The sequence below is a fragment of the Schistocerca nitens genome, chromosome 2, assembly GCF_023898315.1.
Source record: "Schistocerca nitens isolate TAMUIC-IGC-003100 chromosome 2, iqSchNite1.1, whole genome shotgun sequence".
Classification (NCBI taxonomy): Eukaryota; Metazoa; Arthropoda; class Insecta; order Orthoptera; family Acrididae; genus Schistocerca; species Schistocerca nitens.
The window spans coordinates 958,752,512-958,778,534 of record NC_064615.1 but is presented as its reverse complement, the minus strand read 5'-3'; the positions used below and the strand labels follow the sequence as shown (position 1 = coordinate 958,778,534).

Here is a 26,023-nt window from a genome sequence, read left to right as displayed (position 1 = left end):
TCGTAAAAAAATAAATTTAACAACATTCCAAGTGGAGCTATGTTACCATTTCTAAAATACCATAGGACTGTGGCCACTAGCAAAGGTATACACGTGTTTGCAATCCGCTCTCAAAGAGTCAACAACGAAAAACAATAGGTCAGTCGTGAAAATATTGTATGTAAACATCGATTCGTCAGACACTCTATACTTTATCAAGTTCGTCCGGCGGGGATTAGAAATTAGAAAAGTGCATCACGAATATAACCTGTACCTTGGCAAGTTCTTGTCAGTTATAACTGGTGCAGATTTAAATTATGGTCATATAGAGAGTTTTGCCTAAACGATACTCTTCGTATAAAGTCAATAAAACTTGTTAGTGATCATAAAGTTTTTTCCCATTTTAAGAGTATTTGACTATATAGCAATTGGCACGTACCACTTGTAGATCTACATTCTTCTTTTTCATTGTTTTCCATTCCGGCCTTCCTTCGCCTATTCTGCATAGGACCTCCACATTCTTTATTGTATCAGTCCACGTAATTTTCAACGATCTCCTGCAGTACTTCACCCTGAACGTTTAGGTTTCCTGTTCCGGTTTCCCCACTGTCCAAAATCCATACAGTGCTGTGCTCCAAACGTAAATTTCTAGAGGTGCCTCATATTAACGTCAATGTTTGATGCCTTCAGACTTCTATTGCACAGGAAAGTCCTCTCTGCCTGTGATGGTCTGCTTTCTACTTCCTCCTTGCTTCGTCCGTCGTGGATTATTCTGCTTTCAAAGCACCATATTTCCCTAACATCGCCTATTTCCTGTTCACAGTTTCATCCTATTCTCATTTGTGCCACTTCTTATTAATTTTGTATCTTACCGGTTTACTCTCAAACCATGTTCTGTACTCAGTAGACTGTTCGTTCCATTCAACAGGTGCAGCAATTGTTATTCAGTTTCACCAGGGGTAGCAGTACCATCAGCGAATCTTATCATTGATATCCTTTCACCATGAAATTTAATCCCACTCTTGAAACACTTTTTTATTTCCGCTATTGCTTCTTCAATGCGCAGATTGAACAGCAATGGCAAAATGCTGTATCCCTGCCTTACACACTTTTTAATCCGAGTGCTTCGTTCTTGGTCTTCCACTGTTATTGTTACCTCTTGGTGCTTGAACATAGTGCATATTACCTATCTACACCAACAGCTTACTCCTGTTAAGTTACAGTTTACTTCACCGATCCCCACTACGTCTAGACTGAGCTTCTGTATTTTCCTTTTCAGATTTCCCATCTTTCCTACTGGAATTCCATGCTCCATCTGGTAGAATGTTATTCTATGGCTAGTTATTCCATTCCCCCTTGGCAGTCCCCTCCTATTGACCCGAATGGAGGATTAATCAGGAATCTTTGCCGATGGAGAAATCATCATGATATTTTTTCAGCTATAGGCCATATGTCATGTAAATAAAGATTATGTGTCTTTCTCGCGGCGGCTTCCATGGCCTTCTGCTTCCTCATGTCACTGATCTTCCCTCGTTTTCCCACTTTTTGAGGACAGCTTCCCTTCATAAGGGCAAGAGAGTGCCCTGAACCTTCGCCCACTCCTCCGCCCTGTTTGAGAAGAACATTGACATTGGCAGGATGAGGGTGACTTCTTATGCCGGATGTCGTAGGCCACCATTACTGATGATTTTTTTATACAGAATTTAAGTATTGGCTCGAACGTACGTTTTGGTTACTGGTCAAAGATGTTATCCCTGGACATCCGAACTGACTCGAAATGTGTTACCTGAAGTCTTTAGTTTCATGAGCAAGAAGTTTAAACGTTCTCCTTCCTGTGTTTGAGGATTTTCAACTCTGCTGACATTCTGCAAATATTCAATTGTAGATTACCGCTGATTTAGTTGCTGATACCCCAAAAAATTCGTGTGTTGTATCGCATTATTGTTTCTTACGCCAACAGTTAGCAGCACTTTTTATGCTTATGTCTTCAGGGGATATACGTCCATGAATATGGTTCGAGGGTCTGTAGACGTCGTGCTAATGCTCCACAGCATTGTAGCATCTGCACTTTTCTTACTGCTGCAGCAGATTTACAGTTCATGTAGACATATGATATAGTCCAATTCAAAGCAGACGAAATCTGCTTTGTCCCATATTGATAATTTTATTTATTATACAGCTACCTGTCCTTACTAATTATTCTTTGTAGGCCTAGAAAGTCCAGTGTTCGTCTAGATACACACCAAAAAACCTGTCGACCTTACGCCTTCAGGAAAGACTGTTTGCAGTGACCCTGTGGTGATTTCCACAGCTCCATGTCAAGCGCGATGAACGCGCTGGCAGGAACCATCTACGAGGACTTTGTGCAGCCGCGGCTGACGGAGAAGACCACGGAGCGGACTGTGAACCTCATCATGAAGGCGATCGTGCTCGTCGTGGGAATCGTCGCCTGCGTCCTCGTCCTCCTGGTGGAGCAGCTTGGCACAGTCTTAGAGGTCAGTGCTTCATCCAAAATGTTCTCAGGCGTTTGAAGGGATTAATTTGTTTAAAAAGTACTGTGACCAGCCACTCATTTAGCACCTTGTATGATATTCTATGTTTTGAGTCATTTTCGTTTGGAATAATACGGTGATTAACCATTATTATTTTTATGTCGCGTATATTTTTAAAGCTGTAGCTGCACTTTCCATCTCGTATAGTTTCTAAGGGTAGACGTAAAGTTTCAACTAGCATGTATATGATGCGACTACGAAATTTCGTAACGGTTTCAAGTCTTGTCCCCATAGTCACTCGCCAGTACGATACATTTTTCCCAACGATAGTCAAGCAGGTGGGAACTTCGATAGTGCAAGTCTGCATCTTGGCGATTCCCGAAACGTTTCAAGTCGAAAATCACATGATTCTGGAAATGCCTCTCATGCAATGGTTTCTTCAATTGAAGAAAGAAGAGGTGACAGGAGAACATGAAGGGTGAGACCAAATTTGAAAGGCCAAAGAAGCAACTTGTGTCACTGTGTCTTGAGGAGAATGAGCTTCAGGTGTTGGTTGTATGCTGCTGAGACGGTTTGCCATTTACGAGCACAATCTTTTAACACTACACCGTGGCAAGCCAAAGGAATATTTTGACCAATGATGACTGGATGTTCTCCTACTTCGTGGGTGGAGAATCTACATATTTCTACTGCATGCCTTGCCCCATTGTGTCGGTAGTATAGTGATATGCGCAGTTCAGCTGATTGGGCGGTTAAAGAAGCCATCGGGTTTGGCCTGCCACAGCTTTATTGGTTTGAAGGCAATTTGGATGGCTTTGAATAGTCGCGGAACGCTGTATGTGGCGATCTTTGACATGTGCAAAATGCCGTGCTGATGATAATAATAATAATGAGCGTACGGCATTGGTGGCCGGGATACGCCTCGCGGGGCGTTTCGGCCGCCGCTCCACCAGTTCGTTAACGCCACTACGGCGACTTGCGAGGGAATGAGGATGAAATGATGATGAAAGACACAAAACACCAAGTTATCTCGAGGCAGAGAAAATCCCTGACACCGCCGGGAATTGAACCCGGGACCCCGTGCGCGGGAAGCGAGAACGCTACCGCAAGACCACGAGCAGCGGACGCCGTGTTGATCCTGAAGGTTTTCCACTATGACCTCTATTTACCTACGACGGTCTCAAGGTAACAGGACTTCCAGTTCTCTTATGATTCCCAGTACTTTGCAGGGAGTTGGTCTGCCACTTAACTCTTCGTCATTCCGGCTTGGCTGACCATACTGGAAGTCTAGGTGCCACCTAACGACTGTGTCGTGAGATGATGCATTGTTTCCTTACACTTCCATACTTTCACCCATTCAGCATAGGTTACAGTTGCGACGTTTGCATTGAAATGCTGAAAATAAACTACCCCAACTATACTTCAATTTATTAATGAGCTGCGCCATTTTCATTTAACTCCACTGGCGGCGAGCTACGTACCAACACACCTGGCATGAAGGAGAATGTGAATTAAAGTGGTCATTCTAAACGAAATCATTATCTATGGAACATTGCCGCTTATATTCTTTGAGTCAATATTGTATAAGATACCATACCAAAAACGTTTAATTGAGAAAGAAATAATATATATGAACTACTTGATATGCATTCTTATGAAGTCCTACACTTCTCTCAGCACGTGGCCTGTTTCCTGTACGGGCTATTAGTATAAGACGACATCGTATTTCGTTCCGCTCCACCATCTAGAATGCTAATCTACCGGGTGATCAAAAGTCAGTATAAATTTGAAAACTTAATAAACCACTGAATAATATAGATAGAGAGGTAAAAATTGACACACATGCTTGGAAAGACATGGGGGTGTATTAGAACAAAAAAAAAAAAAAAAAACAGAGTTCACAAAATGCCCGACAGATGGCGCTGGACAGCAAAACGTCAGTGACTGCACATGACAATCGTGTATAAAAGGAGCTGTAATGAGAGAGAATCAGCCTACCGTCACCTTCGTGAAGCTCCTGTCTCTTTCCTCTCCACCCTGGCCAGGCTCTACAATGTAGTCCTGTCCACCGGTTACCACCCCGACCTGTGGAAAACCTCCCGTATCCTCATGTTCCTTAAACCTGGCAAACCGCCGTCAGCCGTCTCCTCCTACCGCCCCATCTGCCTTACCTCGGTCTTCAGCAAGGTCCTGGAATCTATCCTCACCTGCCGCATGCACCAGCATCTCCGCCAGCACCGCCTCCTTCCCGTTACCCAGTGTGGCTTTCGGCCGTCCTTCTCTTCCGACGACCTTCTCCTTCACCTCACTCATCTCCTTACCGAACAGCTTAATTCCCGTCGCTCCGCAATCTTCCTCTCCCTGGACCTCGAACGTGCCTATGACCGCGTATGGCATTCCGGTCTCCTCTTCAAGCTCCAAACCTTCGCCCTTCCCATTAACTACGTCCGTCTGATCGGCTCCTTTCTCTCCCGCCGTCCTTCCTATGTCACCGTCCATAACACAGATTCCTACACCTTTTTCCCCGCTGCCGGTGTGCCCCAAGGCTCCGTCCTCTCCCCCCTTCTGTACCTCTTGTACACGGCGGATATGCCGCCGCCGTCAGCCCCCGTCCACCTCCTCCAGTTTACCGATGACACCGCCTTCCTTGCCCTTGCCCCCACCCTACAGCGCTCCCAACACCTTCTCCAATCCCATCTTGACCGGTTCACCGCTTGGTGCAACCAGTGGTTGCTCAAGGTCAATCCCTCCAAAACCCAGGCGATCATTGTAGGCAAAACCACCCCTTCCTTCCGCCTCCTTGATTTCTACATCACCATCTATGGCCGTCCTATCGCCCTCACTCCCACCCTTAAGTACCTTGGCGTCACCCTCGACCGTCGCCTCTCCTGGACTCCCCACCTCCGGACAATCCAAGCCAAGGCACGCTCCCGACTCAATCTCCTCAAGCTCCTCTCTGGCCGTACGTGGGGTCTGGACCCCTCCACCATCCTCCACACCTATAAATCCCTCATCCGCCCTATCCTTTGTTATGCCCATCCGGCTTGGATCTCCGCCCCCCTCCCTTTTATAAATCCCTCCAAATCCTTGAACGCCATGCTCTCCGCCTCGCCTATCGCATCCGTCTCCCCTCCCCCACGCGGATCCTGTATGATCTCATCCCCTTCCCCCACCTCCTGCTTTTCCTTGAAAGGATATGGATCCTGTACACCTCCCGTAAACTCGACCCTCCTCACCCGCTCGTCTCCCCGATCCTCTCCCACCCCCGCCCGCTGCCGCGCCTGTATGCCCACGTCCCACCTGGTCTCCATCTCTCCACCCTCCTTACCCTCTCCCAAGGTGGCTTCCGCCAGCTCCCCCTCCCTGATGATGTCCTCCTCCCCTCCATCTACCCCTCCTATCAACTTTGACCCTGCCCCCCCCACTTCCTGTGTCCTTTCCTTTAGGCACCCTCCCTCCCTTCTCTTCCCTTCCCTTCCCTTCCCTTCTCTTTCCTTTTTCCCCGTCACCTCCCTCCACCCCTCTTCCCCCGGGCTTCCCCTCCCCCTTCCTCCCTCCCCCCTTTTCTCCTCTGCCCGTGGCATCTCTGCTCTCCCCTCTCCCGCTCCCCTTCCTCCTCCTCCTCTCTTGGCAGGTCCCCGGACTCGCACACGCATAGTGAACATTCGCGCGCCGGAGATCATCGCCATCAGTGTCTAGTGTGTGTGCTTCGTTTTGTGTTTCGTGCAGTTCCAACTCAACTGTTCACATGTGCTGTCGCCTTTCTCCGTGTTTTGTGCGCCGTGTCAACAAGTTTTAGTGTTTTTATTGTCCAACGGGAACGGCTTCTTGTTTATTGTTTTTTGTATCTCCATTTTTTGCCCGCCGTTTTTTGTATTGTTTGTATCGCCTCTATGTCATGTTATTGTTCCACTTAAGGCTGAAGAGCAGCGTACTATGCTGCTGCCAGCCCGCCTGTATAGGTGATTAAAATTACAATAAAGGAAAAAAAAAAAAAAGAGAGAGAATCAGATGCACCAGCAGTCGCAGCCTGTTGACGTTACCTGAAAAGGCGCTTTTAGTGAAGCTGTATTATCAGAATGGGGAATGTGTTAGTTCAGCGTTACGATCCTATCGTCACAGGAAGGGGATTCGAATAGGTAAAGGTCCGTTGACAAATGCAGCCGTGGCGAGAATGATTTCGAAGTTCGAAGCCACGAGTTGTTTCGACGATAGACCTCCTAGGGGTCGACCGAGCACAAGGCGTAATGCTGCTGAGACAGTTCAGGAAGAAATGGAGACTGTAGCGGGTTCGTCTATGCACGGGGAAGTGCAGTCGCACGTCGCACCGGCATTCCATACACTATTGTTTGGTTGGCACTGAGGCGTACCCACCGATGCTATCCGTACAAAATCCATCGGCATCCTGAACTGTTACCTGGCGATTTAGTAAAGCGGAGGGCATTTGCGGTGTGGGCGTTTCAAAAGATTGCGGAAGATGACGATTGATTGAGTAACGTGTTGTGGACCGACGAAACTCATTTCACGCTGCGAGGGTCTGTCAAAGCCCACAACTGCAGAATTTGGGCTACCGAAAATAAGAGCACGACGAGAAAGTCACGGTATGGGTAGGATTTACCACATCTACCGTTATCGGGCCTTTTTTCTTCGAGGAAATGCGTGATTCTGGTATTGTAACTGGTACCGTGATGGGTGAGAAGTACGCCCTACGTTACAGAATCGGTATTGTAACTGGTACCGTGACGGGTGAGAAGTACGCCCTACGTTACAGAATCGCATCATCTCAAGCCTGGCTGATAAACACCTGCTGGAACGTACGATGTTTTTGCAGGATGGCGGTCCACCCCATATTGCTAGACACTTGAAAGATCTTTTGCGCGCGTCGTTTGGTGATGATCGTGTGCTCAGCCGCCACTTTCGCCATGCTTGGCCTCCCAGGTCCCCAGACCTCAGTCAGTGCGATTATTGGCTTTGGGATTACCTGAAGTCGCAAGTGTATCGTGATCGACCGACATCTCTAGGGATGCTGAAAGACAACATCCGACGCCGATGCCTCACCGTAACTCCAGACGTGCTTTACAGTGCTGTTCACAACATTATTCCTCGACTACAGCAATTGTTGAGGAATGATAGTGGACATATTGAGCATTTCCTGTAAACAACATCGTCTTTGCTTTGTCTTACTTTGTTATGCTAATTACTGCTATTCTGATCAGTTGAAGCGCCGTCTGCCGGACATTTTTTGAACTTTTGTATTTTTTTTGTTCTAAGAAAACCCTATGTCATTCCAATCATGTGTGTCAATTTGTACCTCTCTATATACATTATTCTGTGATTTATTCAGTTTTCAAATTTATACTGATTATTTTATCACCCGGTATGTAGGTCATTTGCTGTAAATCCATAAAATTGCTATCCCAATTCAAAAATATCACTCTTCTTGCTCTTCATTGATGACTCTCACTAATTTCCCAATAATCTTTCTATCACGTAATGGATCTTTATTTTTTCCTACAACTCTTCTTTCCTCATGAAACAACAAATTAATTTACTGCTGTAGAAAGAGACATCTTACCAGTCTTCACCGCCTCAGTCACATTTGCCATCGCATCAGGATACAAGTTTGATGCTATGATTTCTGGGCATATTTTCAAAGCATCTTGACGTTCCACTATCCAAAACAATCCAAAGCGGCTGTAGCAGACCTTTTACAATGTAGTATTGGCAGTACGCTAAAAAGAACAGAGATGATTATAAATATGATTAACTAATTCGAAATTGTCACAAATCGGTAGGATGATGGATTGTAACATTGTGCATAGAGCATAAAAATAGGTTACTCTACGTACTTGCCTTTCATCGGACGACCCAGAACCAGTCTTAACTAAAATAATGAGGAAACTAGGCTACCCTGTGAGACTCACTGACAGCAGTGGTGACGTGTATTAGAACTTGAGAGGCAGCAGGCCTGTTTTCCCACCCTGATCACCGAACCCACCCTACCTTATCTGAAAAAGAAACAGAAAAGAGTTAAGTAAATTTATTCCTTCGAGATGATACTTCAAAGTATATGAATTCCCTTTGTACGTTTAATTCACATTTAGATGTACTTGCTTTCATACTGTATCCAGCAGCTCGTTGTTTCTGATTTATTTACGCGTTGCACACATTGTTATAGGAAATAATATACTGTTGCACTTCAGTATTCGTCTTGTGGACAACTTGTGCACTGGTTTAAACCCAAAATTTAATCAGAATTAGCAAGAACATGTAGATTAAACCTTATAATGCTACCCTTAATGTGCCGGCCGGGGTGGCCGAGCGGTTCTAGGCGCTGCAGTCTGGAACCGCGCGACCGCTACGGTCGCAGGTTCGAATCCTGCCTCGGGCATGGATGTGTGTGATGTCCTTAGGTTAGTTAGGTTTAAGTAGGTCTAAGTTCTAGGGGACTGATGACCTCAGAAGTTAAGTCCCATAGTGCTCAGAGCATACCCTTAATGTGACTGCCCTGTACGTCATTCCTTTATCAGGAGATGAAGTGATAGGTGCTTAATCAATTTCAAACAGACAACTTCAGACAGACCCTACCGAAGTTAAATTTCAATCAAAGAATGTTTACTGCCGTTGTAAACTTCAGTGATGAGCAGACTTCACATAAGAGTTCCCTAATTTGTCCCAAATAGGTCAACGATGTTCGAAGAGTTGAAGATGCCCAACACAAGTACACAAGGGGCGATTTATAGCTACATGAATACTGCTGACGGACTTGTAATGTCTGAATTTCACTGTATCGTATTGCTGACTAACATCAAGAAACTTGACTCGTCACACAGAACAGTGACTTTGGCTATGTTTATGGCGCCGATTTAATATCTCTTATAGGAAAGCCTTCACAAAATTTTGTAATGCCGATCTATTACATTATACATATTCAATAAAAAATATAAGACAGGAATTGTAAGAGATATCTCTACACACTATGTGATAATATTGCATTGATTCACAGTATAGAAACAGTGGTGGTATATTCTTTAAATGGCTATTACGGCAGGTTTTAAACTGATGAGCAAATTTTAGATTGTGTAATTTTATACCAGTTGAATACTAAATCCCGCAACGAAATTAACTGAAATCCATATTTTCTATCTGGACTATTGTGTTAACATCTTCTCATAGTAAATGTATGTGTTTTTGTATATAAAAAGGTAGGGTTGCAAGACAATAATACTGGATTTTTGAAAATTTTGCTTTCCTATTTGAATGATCAGACGCAAACATTTTTGAACTGAAAAATTCAGAAAAAAGACAAGATACTCTTTACATAATATAGAAATATGATTTTCAAACGAGGCAGGTCAGTCCAAAACCAAATAATTTTCCGGGCTCGATTTTGTTACCTACACATCGTTTTCTTTAGGTTTCGATTATGAATACTTCGCTAAAGGAAATGTTTCTAGACGACGTACTGTTACACTTTCTCATGAGCCTCATCTAAATCATACTTTGAACAATAAGGCTTAGAAAATTGGTTATATCAAGGTATTTGGATACTTGACATGTATGTTACATATGTAACTTGTGCTAACAGTTGCATCAGACCAAGTGAAGTTGTTTCCCCTTGTTACATATCCATCTGTGCTTTCCAAATGTGTGCCTGACTACTCTAGATAAACGTCAAAGTACTATTTTGAAGTTCTTGAGAGTAGTTTTGTCCTGTCGTCGCAACTACAAAAATGCGTGATTTTTTTTTCACCAGATACGTTTCGCTGCTTTATTGAGGTAAAGCATCATCGGTGGTCTGTTTATAAGTTTTTACATTTTGATTTTATTTTATATCGTTAAGAATATGCAGATTTGTTCTTACGTTGATTTTTGAGGCGTTTCCCTATGTAGGGCCTAAGCGAGAAATCAAGCGAAAATCACCGTAAGTACTCGTAAAAAACAACATATTCTTAACAAAATGTTTCTCGATCTAAAATAAAATCAATATGTAAAAACTTAATTACAGACCACTGATGATGCTTTTCCTCAATAAAGCGAATAACGTCTGGTGAAAAAAAAAATCTCCCATTTTTGTAGTTGCAACGACGGAACAAATGTATCCCCCAGAATTGTAAAGCAAGTACGGACAGTATGGCCACAAAAATGTAGAAACTATCTAGGAGATGAGATGATAATTAAATCAAGACCCTAAGCTGTCGACAGGCGTTGATATACATCAACAGGGACAGTTGAAAATGTGTGTCCCGACCGGCACTCGAACCTGGGATCTCCTGCTTACATGACAGACGCTCTATCCACCATTTTTTCCCTTTTTCCATGTTTTTCGGTATTGTTCGTTGCGCTTGGTCTGGGCGGATTCACAAGACATCCGTTCAAGTTGATCGTTGATTCCTTCACTCAGATTTTTTTATTACAAAGGGCAAGCAGCCCACTCACCGAACACGCTGAGTTACCGTGCCGGCTACCCATCTGAGCCACCGAGGGCACGGAAGATAGTGGGATTGCAGGGATTTATCCCTTGCATGCTCCCAGTGAGACCCACATTCCCAACTTAATGTCCACACACTACATTCGTAGTGCCCCTGCCCATTACACTCATTACTCGCGGCAGACAATCTTACCGAGTCCCGTGAGAGTTCGGACAATGCGTGTGCATCCAACACAGAAGAAGAAGGTCAATGGCCGGTTAGCCTACCCTCTGTGCCCTCGGTGGCACAGATGGATAGAGCGTCTGCCATGTAAGTAGGACATACCGGGATCGAGTCCCGGTCGGGGCAAACATTTTCAGCTGTCCCCGTTGATGTATATCAACGCCTGTCGACAGCTTAGGGTCTTGATTTAATTATCATTTCACTCTAAGAGAGCTGCATGGTATAGTCACCGATGGTATCCGTTCTATTGGACATGTCTGAAAGAATCATCTACCGTCTTCATGTATCTAGGAGATATTCTTGTATATACTGTTGTATCATTAATGACAGTTATCTTTCACTTAGTGCTAGACAATCTGTCATTACTCAACACATTAGATAATGAGTAGAAACGCGGATTAAAATACGCTATTTCTAATCGTAAAATAAGTTTATATAATTCATCTAGTATGTTACAGTGTGATTGCGCTGCAATTATTGGCATAAGCAAAAATCTGCTGTAAAAAACCTACAGCTAATCAGTACAATATGCACATGCAGGTTAAGCAGTTAATATGACACCATATGTAACTTCGTTTTTCCATCCACACAGGCGAGTGTTTTGAGTTTGATGTTCAGTGGTAGCAAGTCCGAAAGGTAAATGGCTTTCAGAAGTAGTTTACAAATTTGAAAATTGTAGCAACACCGACTGGGAAAATTTTACTTTGCTTTAAGATATGTGTCAATAAACACCCAGTTTTCTATTACAAAGAACTGAAATAAACTTTTTTGCTGTTATTTGTCTTCCTATGTTTCAATAATAACAACTTTCATTTAGAAACTACCAAGACATCACAGGTCGTGGTGGTGGTGGAGCTCAGAGGCACTACAGATCGCTGTTTAAGGTCACCATATATGTGAGTGCCATGTCATGTAAGCCGAGCAACTCCCAGGAACGGGAACCAGGCATGCATCAGTGATTCTGTCTAGAACATCCGTTACATGAGGCAGTATCAATCATGCCGTTTAGCTTATAGGATTTCCAGCCAGCACTGAAGTTCTTGTTCCTGCATTTGGATTTCATTCAGTGCTCTGCTCTGAAAGAACTTCGCTTTGTGTGCAGGTTGCACGTTCATGCCAATAATGGCTATAATAGATGCATACATATAATGACTGTGAAACATCACATTTGAAAACAGAACTTTTCATTTTAAAATTCTAAAATAGTTTTGAATTTACACTCTAGTTTTTAAAATGCAGTAATTCAATCAATCGGTATGTAATGTAACTTAGTAAGTGAACTGTCTTTAAGAGACATGATCGATTTACTTATGAACTGGGAACAGAATATTATCATAGATTTTGTGCTTCACGGTAAATTAAGTTTGTTACAAATCTGACGTACAGCCGTTATAATGATATAATTAATAGTTTTACTGGTCCATGTTCTGATAGATATACATCGGAAAACTATAATTTGCCTTAAGATAATGATAAGTGGTAAAAAATCATTCGTTTACGGTAACACTGATGCCTCCCTGCTCCCTCACATAACATGCACGTAGTATAGCTGTTTTCATTGAAGTAAATACTTTGTACCTGCCGACTGATGACATAGCAAGGGTCATTAGATACACAAACCTTGTGGCATCTCATGGCACATCTTTTGGTCTGCTCGGTAGGAACGCATGTACTAGGCTCTGTGTAACACCCCAATTATAGAACCCATAAAGAACACCCTTTTGTTGCAAAAAGAAATAGAAAAATAAGTCATTCTGGCTGTGATGACAGCAGCTGACAACAAAATTTACACTATTGACAGTTTGATTAACAAGAATGTCATGTAAATACTAATGCTTAACATAAAGAAAGGACTGAATGAAAGAATACCATATGCTACGAAACAGGAACTTTAAAGAAAGAATTAAAAAAAAATTATTTTCGAAGGTTAAAGCCCAGACCATAAATTGACCAAAGATAACCTTTATCCTAGAAGAGAGTTGTAGCCGCATCGAGCTGTGACTACAATGTAACTCGGCAATGGAGATGTTAACTTCACTTCTCTCTTGTACTCTTGCAATAGTAGTACACATGTTAAGCGCTACTAGATTGTTTTAAAACCGATCTGAAGTTTAAAAAGTTTTACGGTTGGAAGAATTAGTCAGAAGTCGGACTGAAGTAAAATCATCTTTACCGTTTAGACAGATAACGGGATAGTTGATATATGTGACAGAAAAATAACTCGTGTGATTGCTGATTTGTGATGGGACTTAGCCTTCGTGATACTTAGTAGTCACAAACATCAAAGGGCACAGAAAGAGACTGATTGCCGACATAAACTCAATTGTTAGACTTGAGTAGGCAACAGGTAGTCACAATTACGAACAACTTACAATTGCGCCGTGTTGTCAGAAGCTATCGTCAAAGTCTGAATTGCTGATGCTAACAGGCGCAATTCCCTGAATGAAAAATCGGTGTGCGGTGTGTGTGCTCCATGTAGGGACAAATAATTACGAAGAACAATAAACCGGAACTTTAATTCAACTTTATTTCTTCGAGTCACCTACATCATTTAATGGATATTTAAAGTGTATTTGTGGAATTAACTGATTTTTCGGATAACATAAAACTGGAAAGTGATTTAGTGACAATTTAATTGTAAACAGCAATAAATTTACACCGAAATATGACGCATTCTGAACATTGCTCAAGGGTATGTTATCTCTGGAATTACGTCGTGTAGTTGTTGAATACGCGACGTAGCGATGCCTTGACGACGGGATAATAATTAACAACGCAATATCCTCGCAAAAATCATGATGTGACATCGGCTTGTGTGATGGTCTGATGATTCAAGACATTATATTTTTAACGTTTGAATACCCATTCTCAAGGCTGGCATAAGAAATACAGTCAGCAATTTCGCGTAAACTGAAAAGTCTGTCGCGAACACCCAAAGGACTTTTGGTTATCATTTCAGATCAAGGAAGTCATCATGTTATCGAGTGGTGCAGTCGCTATATTTACAAGTGGAGAATATCGATAGACATCGAACACGATTGCTTTAATAAGAAGCAAGGGCGGCGCACACACTCTGGCGTGCTGCTCCATCGAGAAGTTTATATCAGTTTTGAGAGACAGTATCTGAAAAATAACCAAACCGCTCGAGGAGTTTGTTTTTATAATAGTTACAGACTGGCGTTGTCGTGGTCGACGGACGCCGATCCACGTCATCTCGACTGGAACAATCATCACCATCGAGCAGAGACAAAACGAGATGTCACATCTGGTACATTTGGAAACTCTAGTCTGCTCCACCTACTACATTGATAGCCATAACTATTGTTCTATAGGCTGGCATATTATACACATCCTCAATCTCTAAATAAGAACGACAGAAAATACTATGAATTACCATGCTAATGCATTACTCTTGGAACAAAAATCATTCAGAAACTGTATATATTGAACACGTACAATTTAATGAGTTTTAATGCCTCGCTGACACGCACACCTGCTGTCGAGATTCCACTGCGAAACCCAGTACGAGAAAGACATGGTACAAATGCAGTAACTGTAGTACAACTACCTCCATCCCCTACTCACGTGAAAGGCATTACATTTCCCTCTCTCTGTAACCTAATGCATATAATACAATGCAACCTCTACCATAATTAATAAATGAGCTCAGTATATTTCTCCATGAAACATACGTTTCACATTAATCAAATGTGCAGCTTCTTAATATGACTTTTATCTGTTTAATGCGACGTCAAATAATTGGTTTTCTTAAGGATGAATCAGTTTTTATTTATATATATTATGTGACAGAGCCATCTTCTTTCTCTTCACAGCTAGCATACAGCACTTCTGGAATTGCGAACAGTGCTCTGCTTGGTACATTCACTTTGGGCATGGTGTTTCCGTGGGCTAACTGGAAGGTAAGTGACAGATAATAAATATGTGTATTCTCCCTCGTTTATTTCCCTTGCATTATCTCTGTAACTCATGTTGGCCAAAATTTTCCCTTTCTACCTCTTATGCTACATCTGCCTACGTAGCAATGGGATAATATTACTGCCTGTATGCACTAAAGCTCCATCCAGATTCTTTTGACTGCCATTTTTCAATTCAGATTACCTTTTCGACTTCATCAGCATGTTTAAGATCAAGAATTGGTCCCCTAATATCCTCCAGTTACCTCTGTTATAAGTGAAAACATTTAAAGGCACAAAAGTCTGTTTCTAATGGTAAAAGTGATTTTAAATTAGCAAGAATTCAGAAGTTATTTACATGGTCGATTCCCTAGTTCCCTCATATCATATAAATACTTACAATTATAAAATCTGGAGCCCACCTTTACTTGACTGATGTCCCGTTTTCCTCAGGTTATCTTATAACTTGCAAGTGTAGACAGGGTGATATGTCAAGACTCGGTTACGGATCACTCTGTTACGATGTAGGAACATGGCTACATGCACCTGTTGCACCTGTTGGACTTGCATTCCGAAGTAAAGAGTGGATGAATGCAGCCAAACATCGTTTCCGTGTGGTTGACACACCCAGGTGTTCTGTTTAACTTGTCTCTCAGGTGTAGAAAAGATTTTATGACGCATATCACACCCACGTTGAGCTATCTAGCCCTCAGTTATCAAGGATAGTTTTGTTATTAACGAATACGCCAAATCCACACAGAAAACACCAATCGCAGCCAGTATTGAATGTATGGGCATCTAACAGTATAGTTCTGCTTGAGCCGCATCAAGTACTTCGTGGTTTAATGTTGCTTGGTTCAAATGGCTCTGAGCACTATGGGACTTAACATCTATGGTCATCAGTCCCCTAGAACCTAGAACTACTTAAACCTAAGGACATCACACAACACCCAGCCATCACGAGGCAGAGAAAATCCCTGACCCCGCCGGGAATCGAACCCGGGAACCCGGGCGTGGGAAGCGAGAACGCTACCGCACGGCCACGAGATGCGGGCTTTAATGTTGCTGAATGATAATAGTTGAAGACACTCCGTGGGTGAGTATCAGGCTCATACTGCGGCATCAGCCTCAGCAATCAAATAAGGTGTATGCTGGCCAGCTACCGGCGTAACTCCACCGCAAGCCAGTGCTATAACATATGCTTATCACTCTGCAACATTGAATTTTACCATCACAAGTTGACCAGATTGTTACATGCTGTGGCACTGAGCAGCATTTCCACAGCTGACTGCCTGAAGAGAACCATACTCCTATCATAGTACCCCGAGCCAGTGCAAACAGAGGATGTTAGGGATATAAGTGCAGATATTCCTAAGAACAGTGTGCTGGACAATGTTCATAAGTAATTTAGTCATTTGCAGACTAATAATGACAGCTATTACAAGTAGTATGTTATTAGGTTGGTTAATACCTCGAAGAACATGTGGAACATGCAAGCCATCAATGTTTATTGTACCCTGGGCAGCAGCTCAGATACTGAAGTGATCACAACACAATGCAATATGTAATTTCTGTAGAGACAGGCACATTCCACATTGTGTCCCCTTTATGACAGTGCAGAAAACGTCAGATAGCAAATTATGTGATTTTTTTGTGTGAAATCTGTTGGATGTAAGAAAAAACTAACACATTGACGTGGGTATGTGATGAGGTACAAATTATCACAATATCCATACCTGTAGCCCTGACACCCTGGATATATGCTCCCAACTCAGCTGTTAGCAGCATTCCATTACAACCATGCATTCGACTGGCGGAATCTCCACGCTAGTCATAGGTCGAATGGTCGGCCTAGCAGGTACAGCCTAATGAAGCGGCATCATCAGCTTTGTGAAGCCACGGCTCTATGAGTCGTTAGCTAGTCCAAATGGCTCCAAGGCTTCGACCTGGATGTGTTGAGGTGATACTATCCAGTGTATGTCACCGCCTGGCAGACTACCTAGTCTCCGATGGCCTTGGGTTGAAATTGGGGTGTTTGCACTTTCCAGCCAGACCCTTTCGCCCAAGTGCAGTATAGACTAATCCATCTTTAAAGCTTGTTAGTCTGCATAGTTGACACTGCATAGCTGACACAGATTTACGCAGCAAGGCCACTGTCGTACTAGGCTGCTGTTGTGCTGGCACAACAATCCGTTGACTCAGCATACTCCTCTGCTGTCCGCTAGGCACCACCGTGGTACTGGGCCACAGTCATCAGCTGGCAGTACAGAAGTATCGGATAATAAACAGTAATACTGTCATTGTGTAAATGTTGCAGATTCTGCACTTGCGCAGCTACCCACACCTGCTTCCTTAGAGACAGAAGTTGCCATCCGGGAACACCGATATCATACAGCTGTGACACGTCGAAATCTGCCTTGAATTTTTTTTATAGAGAAAGAGTAAACTAAAATAAACACAATGTCAAAATTTTAGTTGCTTCGACACACAATAAGTGTTTTTGTAAAAAAATGTTGAACAATTATCAAATTCGTAGCTCACCACATGGCTACAGAAATGTACAGCACATGTGCAAAACGGCAGGCACATATCATTCACTTACGGCACATAAATACACAGATAACATGGCACCTCGCGATTGTAATTAGTGAAGCGAATTTCAGTTTCCATTGATAGTTTCAGTGACAAAGTTGTTTACTGGGTGGCAGCCACTAAAGGAATATTTTAGGGAACTGGTTTGAAAATTTTTATATCAAAGAGCCCAGTCAAATCTTTACAAGGTTTGTCCCAGAGCAACTTCGGCTGTGCCTATGTGAGACATGTTGTCAGCCTTTCAGAACCGATGCAGTTTTGCCTGGTTAAAGCTGCTAACAAGAGACGTACTCAGCCCTCTGCTAAAAACGCTAGCGTATTCATGCCTTCGGTTTTACCCAATATCCTTCGCGCGAGGCGGGTCACTTGTGTGGATTCTGTAGCGTTCTTCAGGGCAGATGGTTCAAATGGCTCTGAGCACTATGGGACTCAACTGCTGTGGTCATAAGTCCCCTAGAACTTAGAACTACTTAAACCTAACTAACCTAAGGACAGCACACAACACCCAGCCATCACGAGGCAGAGAAAATTCCTGACCCCGCCGGGAATCGAACCCGGGAACCCGGGCGTGGGAAGCGAGAACGCTACCGCACGACCACGAGATGCTTCAGGGCAGAACACAGCAGCTTTGGTCTTTTCTGATCCAGACTTCGACTAAAAAAAGGAGTCTTTCTTGAGAAGCCTAGCCTCCGGCTCTGTGTCCCGTGGACTGCCACAACGTAAAGTGCCTCCCCGCGATCAGAAGGTTTAATAAAACATTTTATTTACCTACTAAAACGCGACTACAACTTACATTTCTTGTTTGCATGCAGTAATGTTCTCCTGTTATGTTTTGGACGGATGATAAACGCAGTATATGTTCAAATGGCAAAAAAAGATATATTTTATGTGATGTGATTCAAATTTTTTTAGTTTGTACTGTGAACTCTTGCTTCTTGCCAAGTTTCATGATTCTAGGTCAATGGGAGTTACCTATAGCTTCTGATGCGCGAGTTTACAAATATCAAATTATGTTACATACGTGGCAGGATTATCTGATTACACTGAATTAGAAGCTTAAAATATTTGCACCCTCCAAGGGGCTATAAACTTAGTATGTGACATGTACACTACTGGCCATTAAAATTACTACACCAAGAAGAAATGCAGATGATAAACGGGTATTCAATGGACGAATATATTTCACTAGAACTGACATGTGATTACATTTTCACGCAATTTGGGTGCATAGATCCTGAGAAATCAGTACCCAGAACAACCACCTCTGGCCGTAATAACGGATATGACATGCCTGGGCATTGAGTCAAACAGATCTTGGATGGCGTGTACAGGTACAGCTGCCCATGCAGCTTCAACACGATACCACTGTTCATCAAGAGTAGTAACTGGCGTATTGTGACGAGCCAGTTGCTCGGCCACCATTGACCAGACGTTTTCAATTGGTGAGACATCTGGGTAATGTGATGGCCAGGGCAGCAGTCGAACATTTTCTGTATCCAGAATGGCCCGTACAAGACCTGCAACATGCGGTCGTGCATTATCCTGCTGAAATGTAGGGTTTCGCAGGGATGGAATGAAGGGTAGAGCCACGGGTCGTAACACACTGTTCAAAGTGCCGTCAAACCGAACAAGAGGTCACCGCGACGTGTGGCCAATGGCACCCCATACCATCATGCTGGATGATACGCCAGTATGGTGATGACAAATACACGCTTCCAATGTGCGTTCACCGCCATGTCGCCAAACACGGATGCGACCATCATGATGCTGTAAACAGGACCTGGATTCATCCGAAAAATGACGTTTTGCCATTCGTGCACCCAGGTTCGTCGTTGAGTACACCATGGCAGGCGCTCCTGTCGGTGATGGAGCGTCAAGGTTAACCACAGCCATGGTCTCCGAGCTGATAGTACATGTTGCTGCAAACATCGTCGAACTGTTCGTGCAGATGGTTGTTGTCTTGCAAACGTCCCCAACTGTTGACTCAGAGATCGAGACGTGGCTGCACGATCCGCTACAGCAATACGGATAAGATGGCTGTCATCTGAACTGTTAGTGATACGAGGCTATTGGGATCCAGCACAGCGTTCCGTATTACCCCCCTGAACCCACCGATTCCATGTTCTGCTAACAGTCATTGGATCTCGACCAACGGGAGCAGCAATATGGCGATACCATAAACAGGTATCGCGATAGGCTACAATTCGATCATTATCAAAGTCGGAAGCGTGATGGTACGCATTTCTCCTCCTTACACGAGGCATCACAACAATGTTTCACCAGGCAGCGCGGGTCAACTGCTATTTGTGCATGAGAAAGCCGGCCGGCGTGGCCGAGCGGTTCTAGGCGCTACAGTCTGGAACTGTGCGACCGCTACGTCGCAGGTTCGAATCCTGCCTCGGGCGTGGATGTATGTGATGTCCTTAGGTTAGTTAGGTTTAAGTAGTTCTAAGTTCTAGGGGACTGATGACCTCAGCTCTTAAGTCCCATAGTGCTCAGAGCCATTTGAACCATTTTTGCATGAGAAATCGGTTGGAAACTTTCCTTATGTCAGCACATTGTAGGTGTCGCCACCGGCGCCAACCTTGTGTGAATGCTCTGAAAAGCTAATCATTTGCATATCACAGCATCTTCTTCCTGTCGGTTAAATTTCGCGTCTGTAGCACGTAATTTTCGTGGTGTAGCAATTTTAATGGCCAGTAGTGAGTTTCAACTTGATGTGCCATACTGTCTCAGAGAAAAATTGCTTAAGACCCGGGCAGTAATAGACATAATCATAAAAATGACAAAAAATAATTTTTTGTTTCATATAATTGCAAATTAACAATTATCGGATTTTTTCCTTTATGTGTACCGCGATACCTTATCTAGTGCCAAATATCATGAGTCTGGGTCAACGGGAAGTTTTGATAAATGAGTTTTCGAGCATCAAAATGACATGAATGGCCTTAACGTTTGGTTGAACCGACGAAGAAGCTTAAGATTTTTACACTACCTAGGGAGAGTAGGCCATAATATGTGAGATAAATGAACATGATACGTCTTCCCGTTCCTGAGAAGAAGAGTTCTTAACCGCCGGACAAACAGACAGACGGACAGACAGACAGGCGAAATGACAAAAAAGGGATCCTAGAAGGGTTCCGTTGTTGCAGATTGTGACACGAACCCTAAAACATAAAATCTTGTAATCGACGTTGTAAAAATCTGTATGTGTGGAAGAGAATAATTTTCAATACTACGTCTGGGACGTCTTCTTACTAGTTGCAGAAAATTATTCATTGCTTTGTTGGAATCTTACCCTGACGTAACGACACATCAGTCTTTTGGAGGAGGACAGAAAAGACTGTTAATATAATTTGGCATCCGCCCAGAAGTAATAGTGCGATTGCGCCCCTCAATAAAGAAACCTTTCGACTGTGTAAATCATTTTGCAGAACATTGATGGACAGCCGGCGGTTCTACGACGTTTCACGTTTATCAGCGTATCAGTATCTTCAAACTCCATTCTTTTATGCATCGACAGTGTGCATCATCGTGTTGCAAGAATTTGATCAAATATGCCTGCTACGCAGCACAATATGCAGAACAAAGGCCATGACCATTTCTTACTTCATACTAATTCTCTCAAAATGAAACTAGTAATTTCTGTGAAGCACCTGAATACAATACTTTTCCTTTTATGAGATGTTCCTTGTGTTAGGAAAATATTTGTTTTCGTCATTCAATATATACTTCGCACTTTCGTGATGTCTACAGAGTATAAACGAATAACTTTTCATTGTTAGTAAAATATACATTAATCAATAATTATCATAACAACACTGCTGCAGGAATTTTTGTAAAATATTTGATGGAAACATATTAAAGTCCAGATTGGTAGAAGCCTTTTGTTATTTAACATGACATAACGTATCACACAACTTTGATTTCATTTCCTCGCCAGTCACCTGTGTAACAATTCCATCTATAACAGATTAACTGTCAATATGAATTGCTAGTTATTCGAAAAATTAACAATCTGATACCTTTTTGATATGATTCAAGTGCTCAAAATTCTTGCATGTGCACTCTGGACTTTTGCGCTGCGCAGCGTTACGTTGTTGTATCACAGCTGTGTCTGCTTATTCGCCGGATCGCGCTTTTTAAACAGGAAATGCTGTACAAACCGTTGTTATGAGCGGTTCGTTTCATGGCAAAATAGAGAAACTTTAAATTTGTTTGAATACTTGCAGTGCACCTTAGCAGCTAAGATGCATTTCTTTCGGTGTATTTTTCCTGTGCGAAACATTTCAAGGTGTGTTTTACAAGCCGAACTGGACTATTTCCTTATTAGATCAACTCGGCTTCTACACGCGGATTTAAGAGAGTCTTGACAGTCTCCCTCCTCTCCCCTCAAAAAATAAAATTTAGTAAAACTTCCTATATACTTACAAATATCAGTTTCCACATTTCGCAGCTCACTTCTAATAACGTGAAACCCAAGAGCCTCGCAAATGGCAACGATAAGGTGCTTTTTTCTTAGGACCGACAAGCCACAGGAATTTAACCTGAAGATGTGATTCACTACCGCGAAACTAGTTAAACTTTGATTTCATAATAAACGAGGATTAGCAGCCACAAGCGGACTCTACGAATTTTGTAGAATATTTTACCGCAAACGTCTTCTAATTTCTTTAGCAAGGTATACATCAACCTGCTATTGCCCACATAAAAAACTTATATTTACAGTAAGCAAAGACTAGACAGACAATGTAAGACGCCTCATTGCCAGTCGTCACTATGTACACTGGCTCCTAGAGTGAACGCCAAAGTGACAGAAACAGAATTTCCTCACATAGACATCTGCACAGACATGGATTGCAGACCTGCGTTCAGAGTCGTAGTGCTGACTGAAATACTGATAATGGTCAATGCACATTTCAGTTTTCTGTCCCGTAAATTCTGATGCTGTAATAGTCGAAAGAGTTTGCTGCTGCTGCTATAGTTCTTAAATCAGCTGCACGGTACATGTGCTTCTAAATGATTCTGCGAAATGTTTTTCAAACTTTGAATTTTTCTTAACTGATGTTCCATCGAACCTATGATTATATAACCAACAGCTGTAAATCGCGCTGGTGGGGCAATGGAACTCAAACCACAACAACTCCTTATCAACCTTGCGGTTTTGCACAGCAGCACGTGCTGTGTGGGGCGACCACACACCCTATTAAGAAACATGTCCCGCTTTTTGTTGAGACCGGGGGACCATCTTGAATCTCGGTGACTTCAGTGTAGGAACTGTTTTTAAATAAAAACTCATTTCTGTTCATCACACTATTTTTTTCTTTCAGATGTCTTTTTGTTCTGGACTGTAGCAGTTCTTTGAGTGTACGGCCCAAGTTTCAGTACACGTCAAGCGAAAGTTACTACCAACCATCAGTTTTGCATATTACGTAGTTAGTGTTATAATCATAAGTATCCGTAAAATATTAAAACTGCCGTGGTGACATGCTAAATTTGGAAAGGGAATGCGAGGAGAGATTGTAACAAACTGTAAAGTTCTCCCCTCTCCCTCCACCTCATCAGACCACCACCCACCCTTTATTACGCTCTTGAAACACAGAGATGGTGTAGGTTTCTGAGACCAGTGCATAGGTGGGTGCACGTGTTGCAAAGTTTGTCAGATATCACCAGAGACATTTATGGAAAGAAGAATACGATGATGCATAAATGTTTAGCAATGTTTCAAGGAATTCAGTAAGTCAGAAAGTCACCTGTGCTGCTGGCGAGACTGGCACGAAATTCAAAAGTTTTGCTGTTGTGGTCTTCAGTCCAGAGACTGGTTTGATGCAGCTCTCCATGCTACACTATCCTGTGCAAGGTTCTTCATCCGCCAGTACCTACTGCAACCTACATCCTTCAGAATCTGTTTAGTGTGTTCATCTCTTGGTCTCCCTCTACAATTTTTACCCTCCACGCTTCCCTCCAATACTAAATTGGTGATCCCTTGATGCCTCAGAATAAGCGCTACCAACCGATCCTTTCTTCTAGTCAAGTTGTGCCACAAATTTCTCTTCTGTCCAATTCCATTCAATACCTTGTAATTAGTTATGTGATCTACCCATCTAACCTTTAGCATTATTCTGTAGCACAACATTTATAAAGCTTCAATTCTCTTCTTGTCTAAACTATTTATCGTCCACGTTTTACTTTCATATATGGCCACAAACCATACAAATACTTTCGGAAACGACTTCCTGACACTTAAATCTATACTCGATGTTAACAAATTTCTCTTCTTCAGAAACGCTTTCCTTGCCATTGGCAGTCTACGTTTTATATCCTCTCTACTTCGACCATCATTAGTTATTTTTCTCCAGAAATAGGCCAACTCCTTTACTACTTTAAGCGTCTCATTTACTAATCTAATTCCCGCAGCTTCACCCGATTTAATTCGACTGCATTCCATTATCTTCGTTTTGCTTTTGTTGATGTTCATGTTATATCCTCTTTTCAAGACACTGTCCATTCCGTTCAGCTGCCCTTGCAGGTCCTTTGCTGTCTCCAAAAGATCAGGGGCACATTTCTGGGGAATGTTCTTTCTATGTGATTCCACAAAGCTTCTACAGTGACTGCTGGGTCATAGCAGTCAGCTCACCAAGAGAAACCATTAGCAGCAAGGACAACAAAATCGGAAAAGCGAGTAGCACAGTAGGAAAGCGGCAGCTGTCATCACTCACCGTATGTGGTAAGGAGATCTTCTGATGAAATGTGACAGGTAAAGTTGCTTGAAACATAGGAAGTGACTGTCACTAAGACCTCCCTCTGGACTTTGTTGTAAAGATTACTCTTGATGCGTACACTCCTAGATCAGAGACAGTGCCTCATGGAAATATATCATTTAACATTTATCCTCCTGTTGGGCTGAAAACTGAAATTTACCAGATTTTGACCATAGCAGTAGTCTCCGATGTTTGCGCGTCCATCACATGAGGATTGGATGAAATGAGTTTCGTCCGAAAACCCACCAATACACCAGCAGAGTCCCCGTGTCTGGTACAGTCTGTTCTTGGACGAAGGGAGGCCGGCGAAATTACATGCTCAGTATTAATCTAGCATGCAGGAAGCGACGTACAGTAATGGACACAGAACCTCAAGAGTTCCGACGTCCAGCACGAAATTTGGACTAAACTGTAGGTTTCATTACTACAACATTACGATCATTCACTCTTGTGATCAGATTACGTGTTCCTTCCAATCATTGTTTCCCCACTGTAGGGAAGCAGCCTACTCACGCTGTAATAAATTCACATCAGTCTTTCCACTGTGTGCCAGCCAGTCCGCTGTAACTAGCTCTGACGTCATAAATGTTGCGCAATACTTTAAAAATCAAGTAAATAACCTGAAACGTTTCTAGCATGTCAGGAGTAATACTAAATCAATATGTGTTAAATATCTATTCAATAACTTTAACCATTTTCAAAATTTGGATGTTTTTCTGTAAAAATCATTGGCGCAACAGAAAAGAGCTAGAAACTTAAAAATTTATATTTAGATTCCTTTTTCATAATAAATTAGTGGAAAAAGTATTCAGGATCTCACAAATTAAAATTTTAGTTGAAATTCATAATTTTCTGGGTTTTGTTTTAAAAATTAAGGAAGCAAGATAGATTAAGTAGGCGAATAAATAAGGCTAGGATGTTTAAATTTAAGTAGAAGGGAGATCCGCTATAATCATAAAGATGTGAGAAGTTTCAATTGAATAACTATAAAACTATAGCGATAGCGTATCTCCAAAGGGCAAGTTCAGAGCTCGTCTACTGCGTGTAGTGTAATTAAATTAATTCTCTCGCCTAAAATATTTGACTTAGCCACCTCAGACTTTTATTATGATTACTTACCTGTGTGCTGATTGCACATTTAAATTGAGAGCTGCATCGGCCAACATCAAAGGAAGCAATTATTTATTCGATAACTTAAAGTGGTGCATTACTAGCCCAGCGGCTAGTCGGGTGAGCCGATTTGATCAGGCGTTCCCTTAGCCGTCCGCACCGCGGCTTTATATATAAGAACGCTGTGCGAGAAAAAGGCGCCAGTTCTCTCCAGACGCTGAATAGCACACCACCTGTGCCAGGAGTCGCGTCGCGTCGGTATCATTGCTATAAACAGCCTCGTATGTGGTAATAAGTTACTCGGGATACACGTAACCATGAAATCATTTTCGAGTGAAGTGTTGATTCTGGGATGACTTTAATGATGTATCTTCAGTTTGCGTATGTCGTATTTTCACTTGCCGCCGCGGGACAGACATTCTACCATTATTTAGCGTGGCGTTTGATGAACATTATCATCAAATTATGGCGAGCATTCACTTAAACATTTAATTTGGACAGTTATAGTTGCATCAGCGCAT

The 26,023-nt window shown here is 42.5% G+C and overlaps 1 protein-coding gene across 1 annotated transcript in view; it reads left to right on the top strand.

Annotated features, from left to right (window-relative positions):
• LOC126234736 (sodium-coupled monocarboxylate transporter 1-like) overlaps positions 1-26,023 on the top strand; it is a 146,727-nt gene that overhangs the window by 104,117 nt on the left and 16,587 nt on the right. Inside the window, exons 10-11 of the mRNA XM_049943481.1 lie at positions 2,291-2,474; positions 14,959-15,045. Of these exons, the coding sequence (XP_049799438.1) occupies positions 2,291-2,474; positions 14,959-15,045 (271 nt within the window). The remainder of the gene's footprint in view (positions 1-2,290; positions 2,475-14,958; positions 15,046-26,023) is intronic.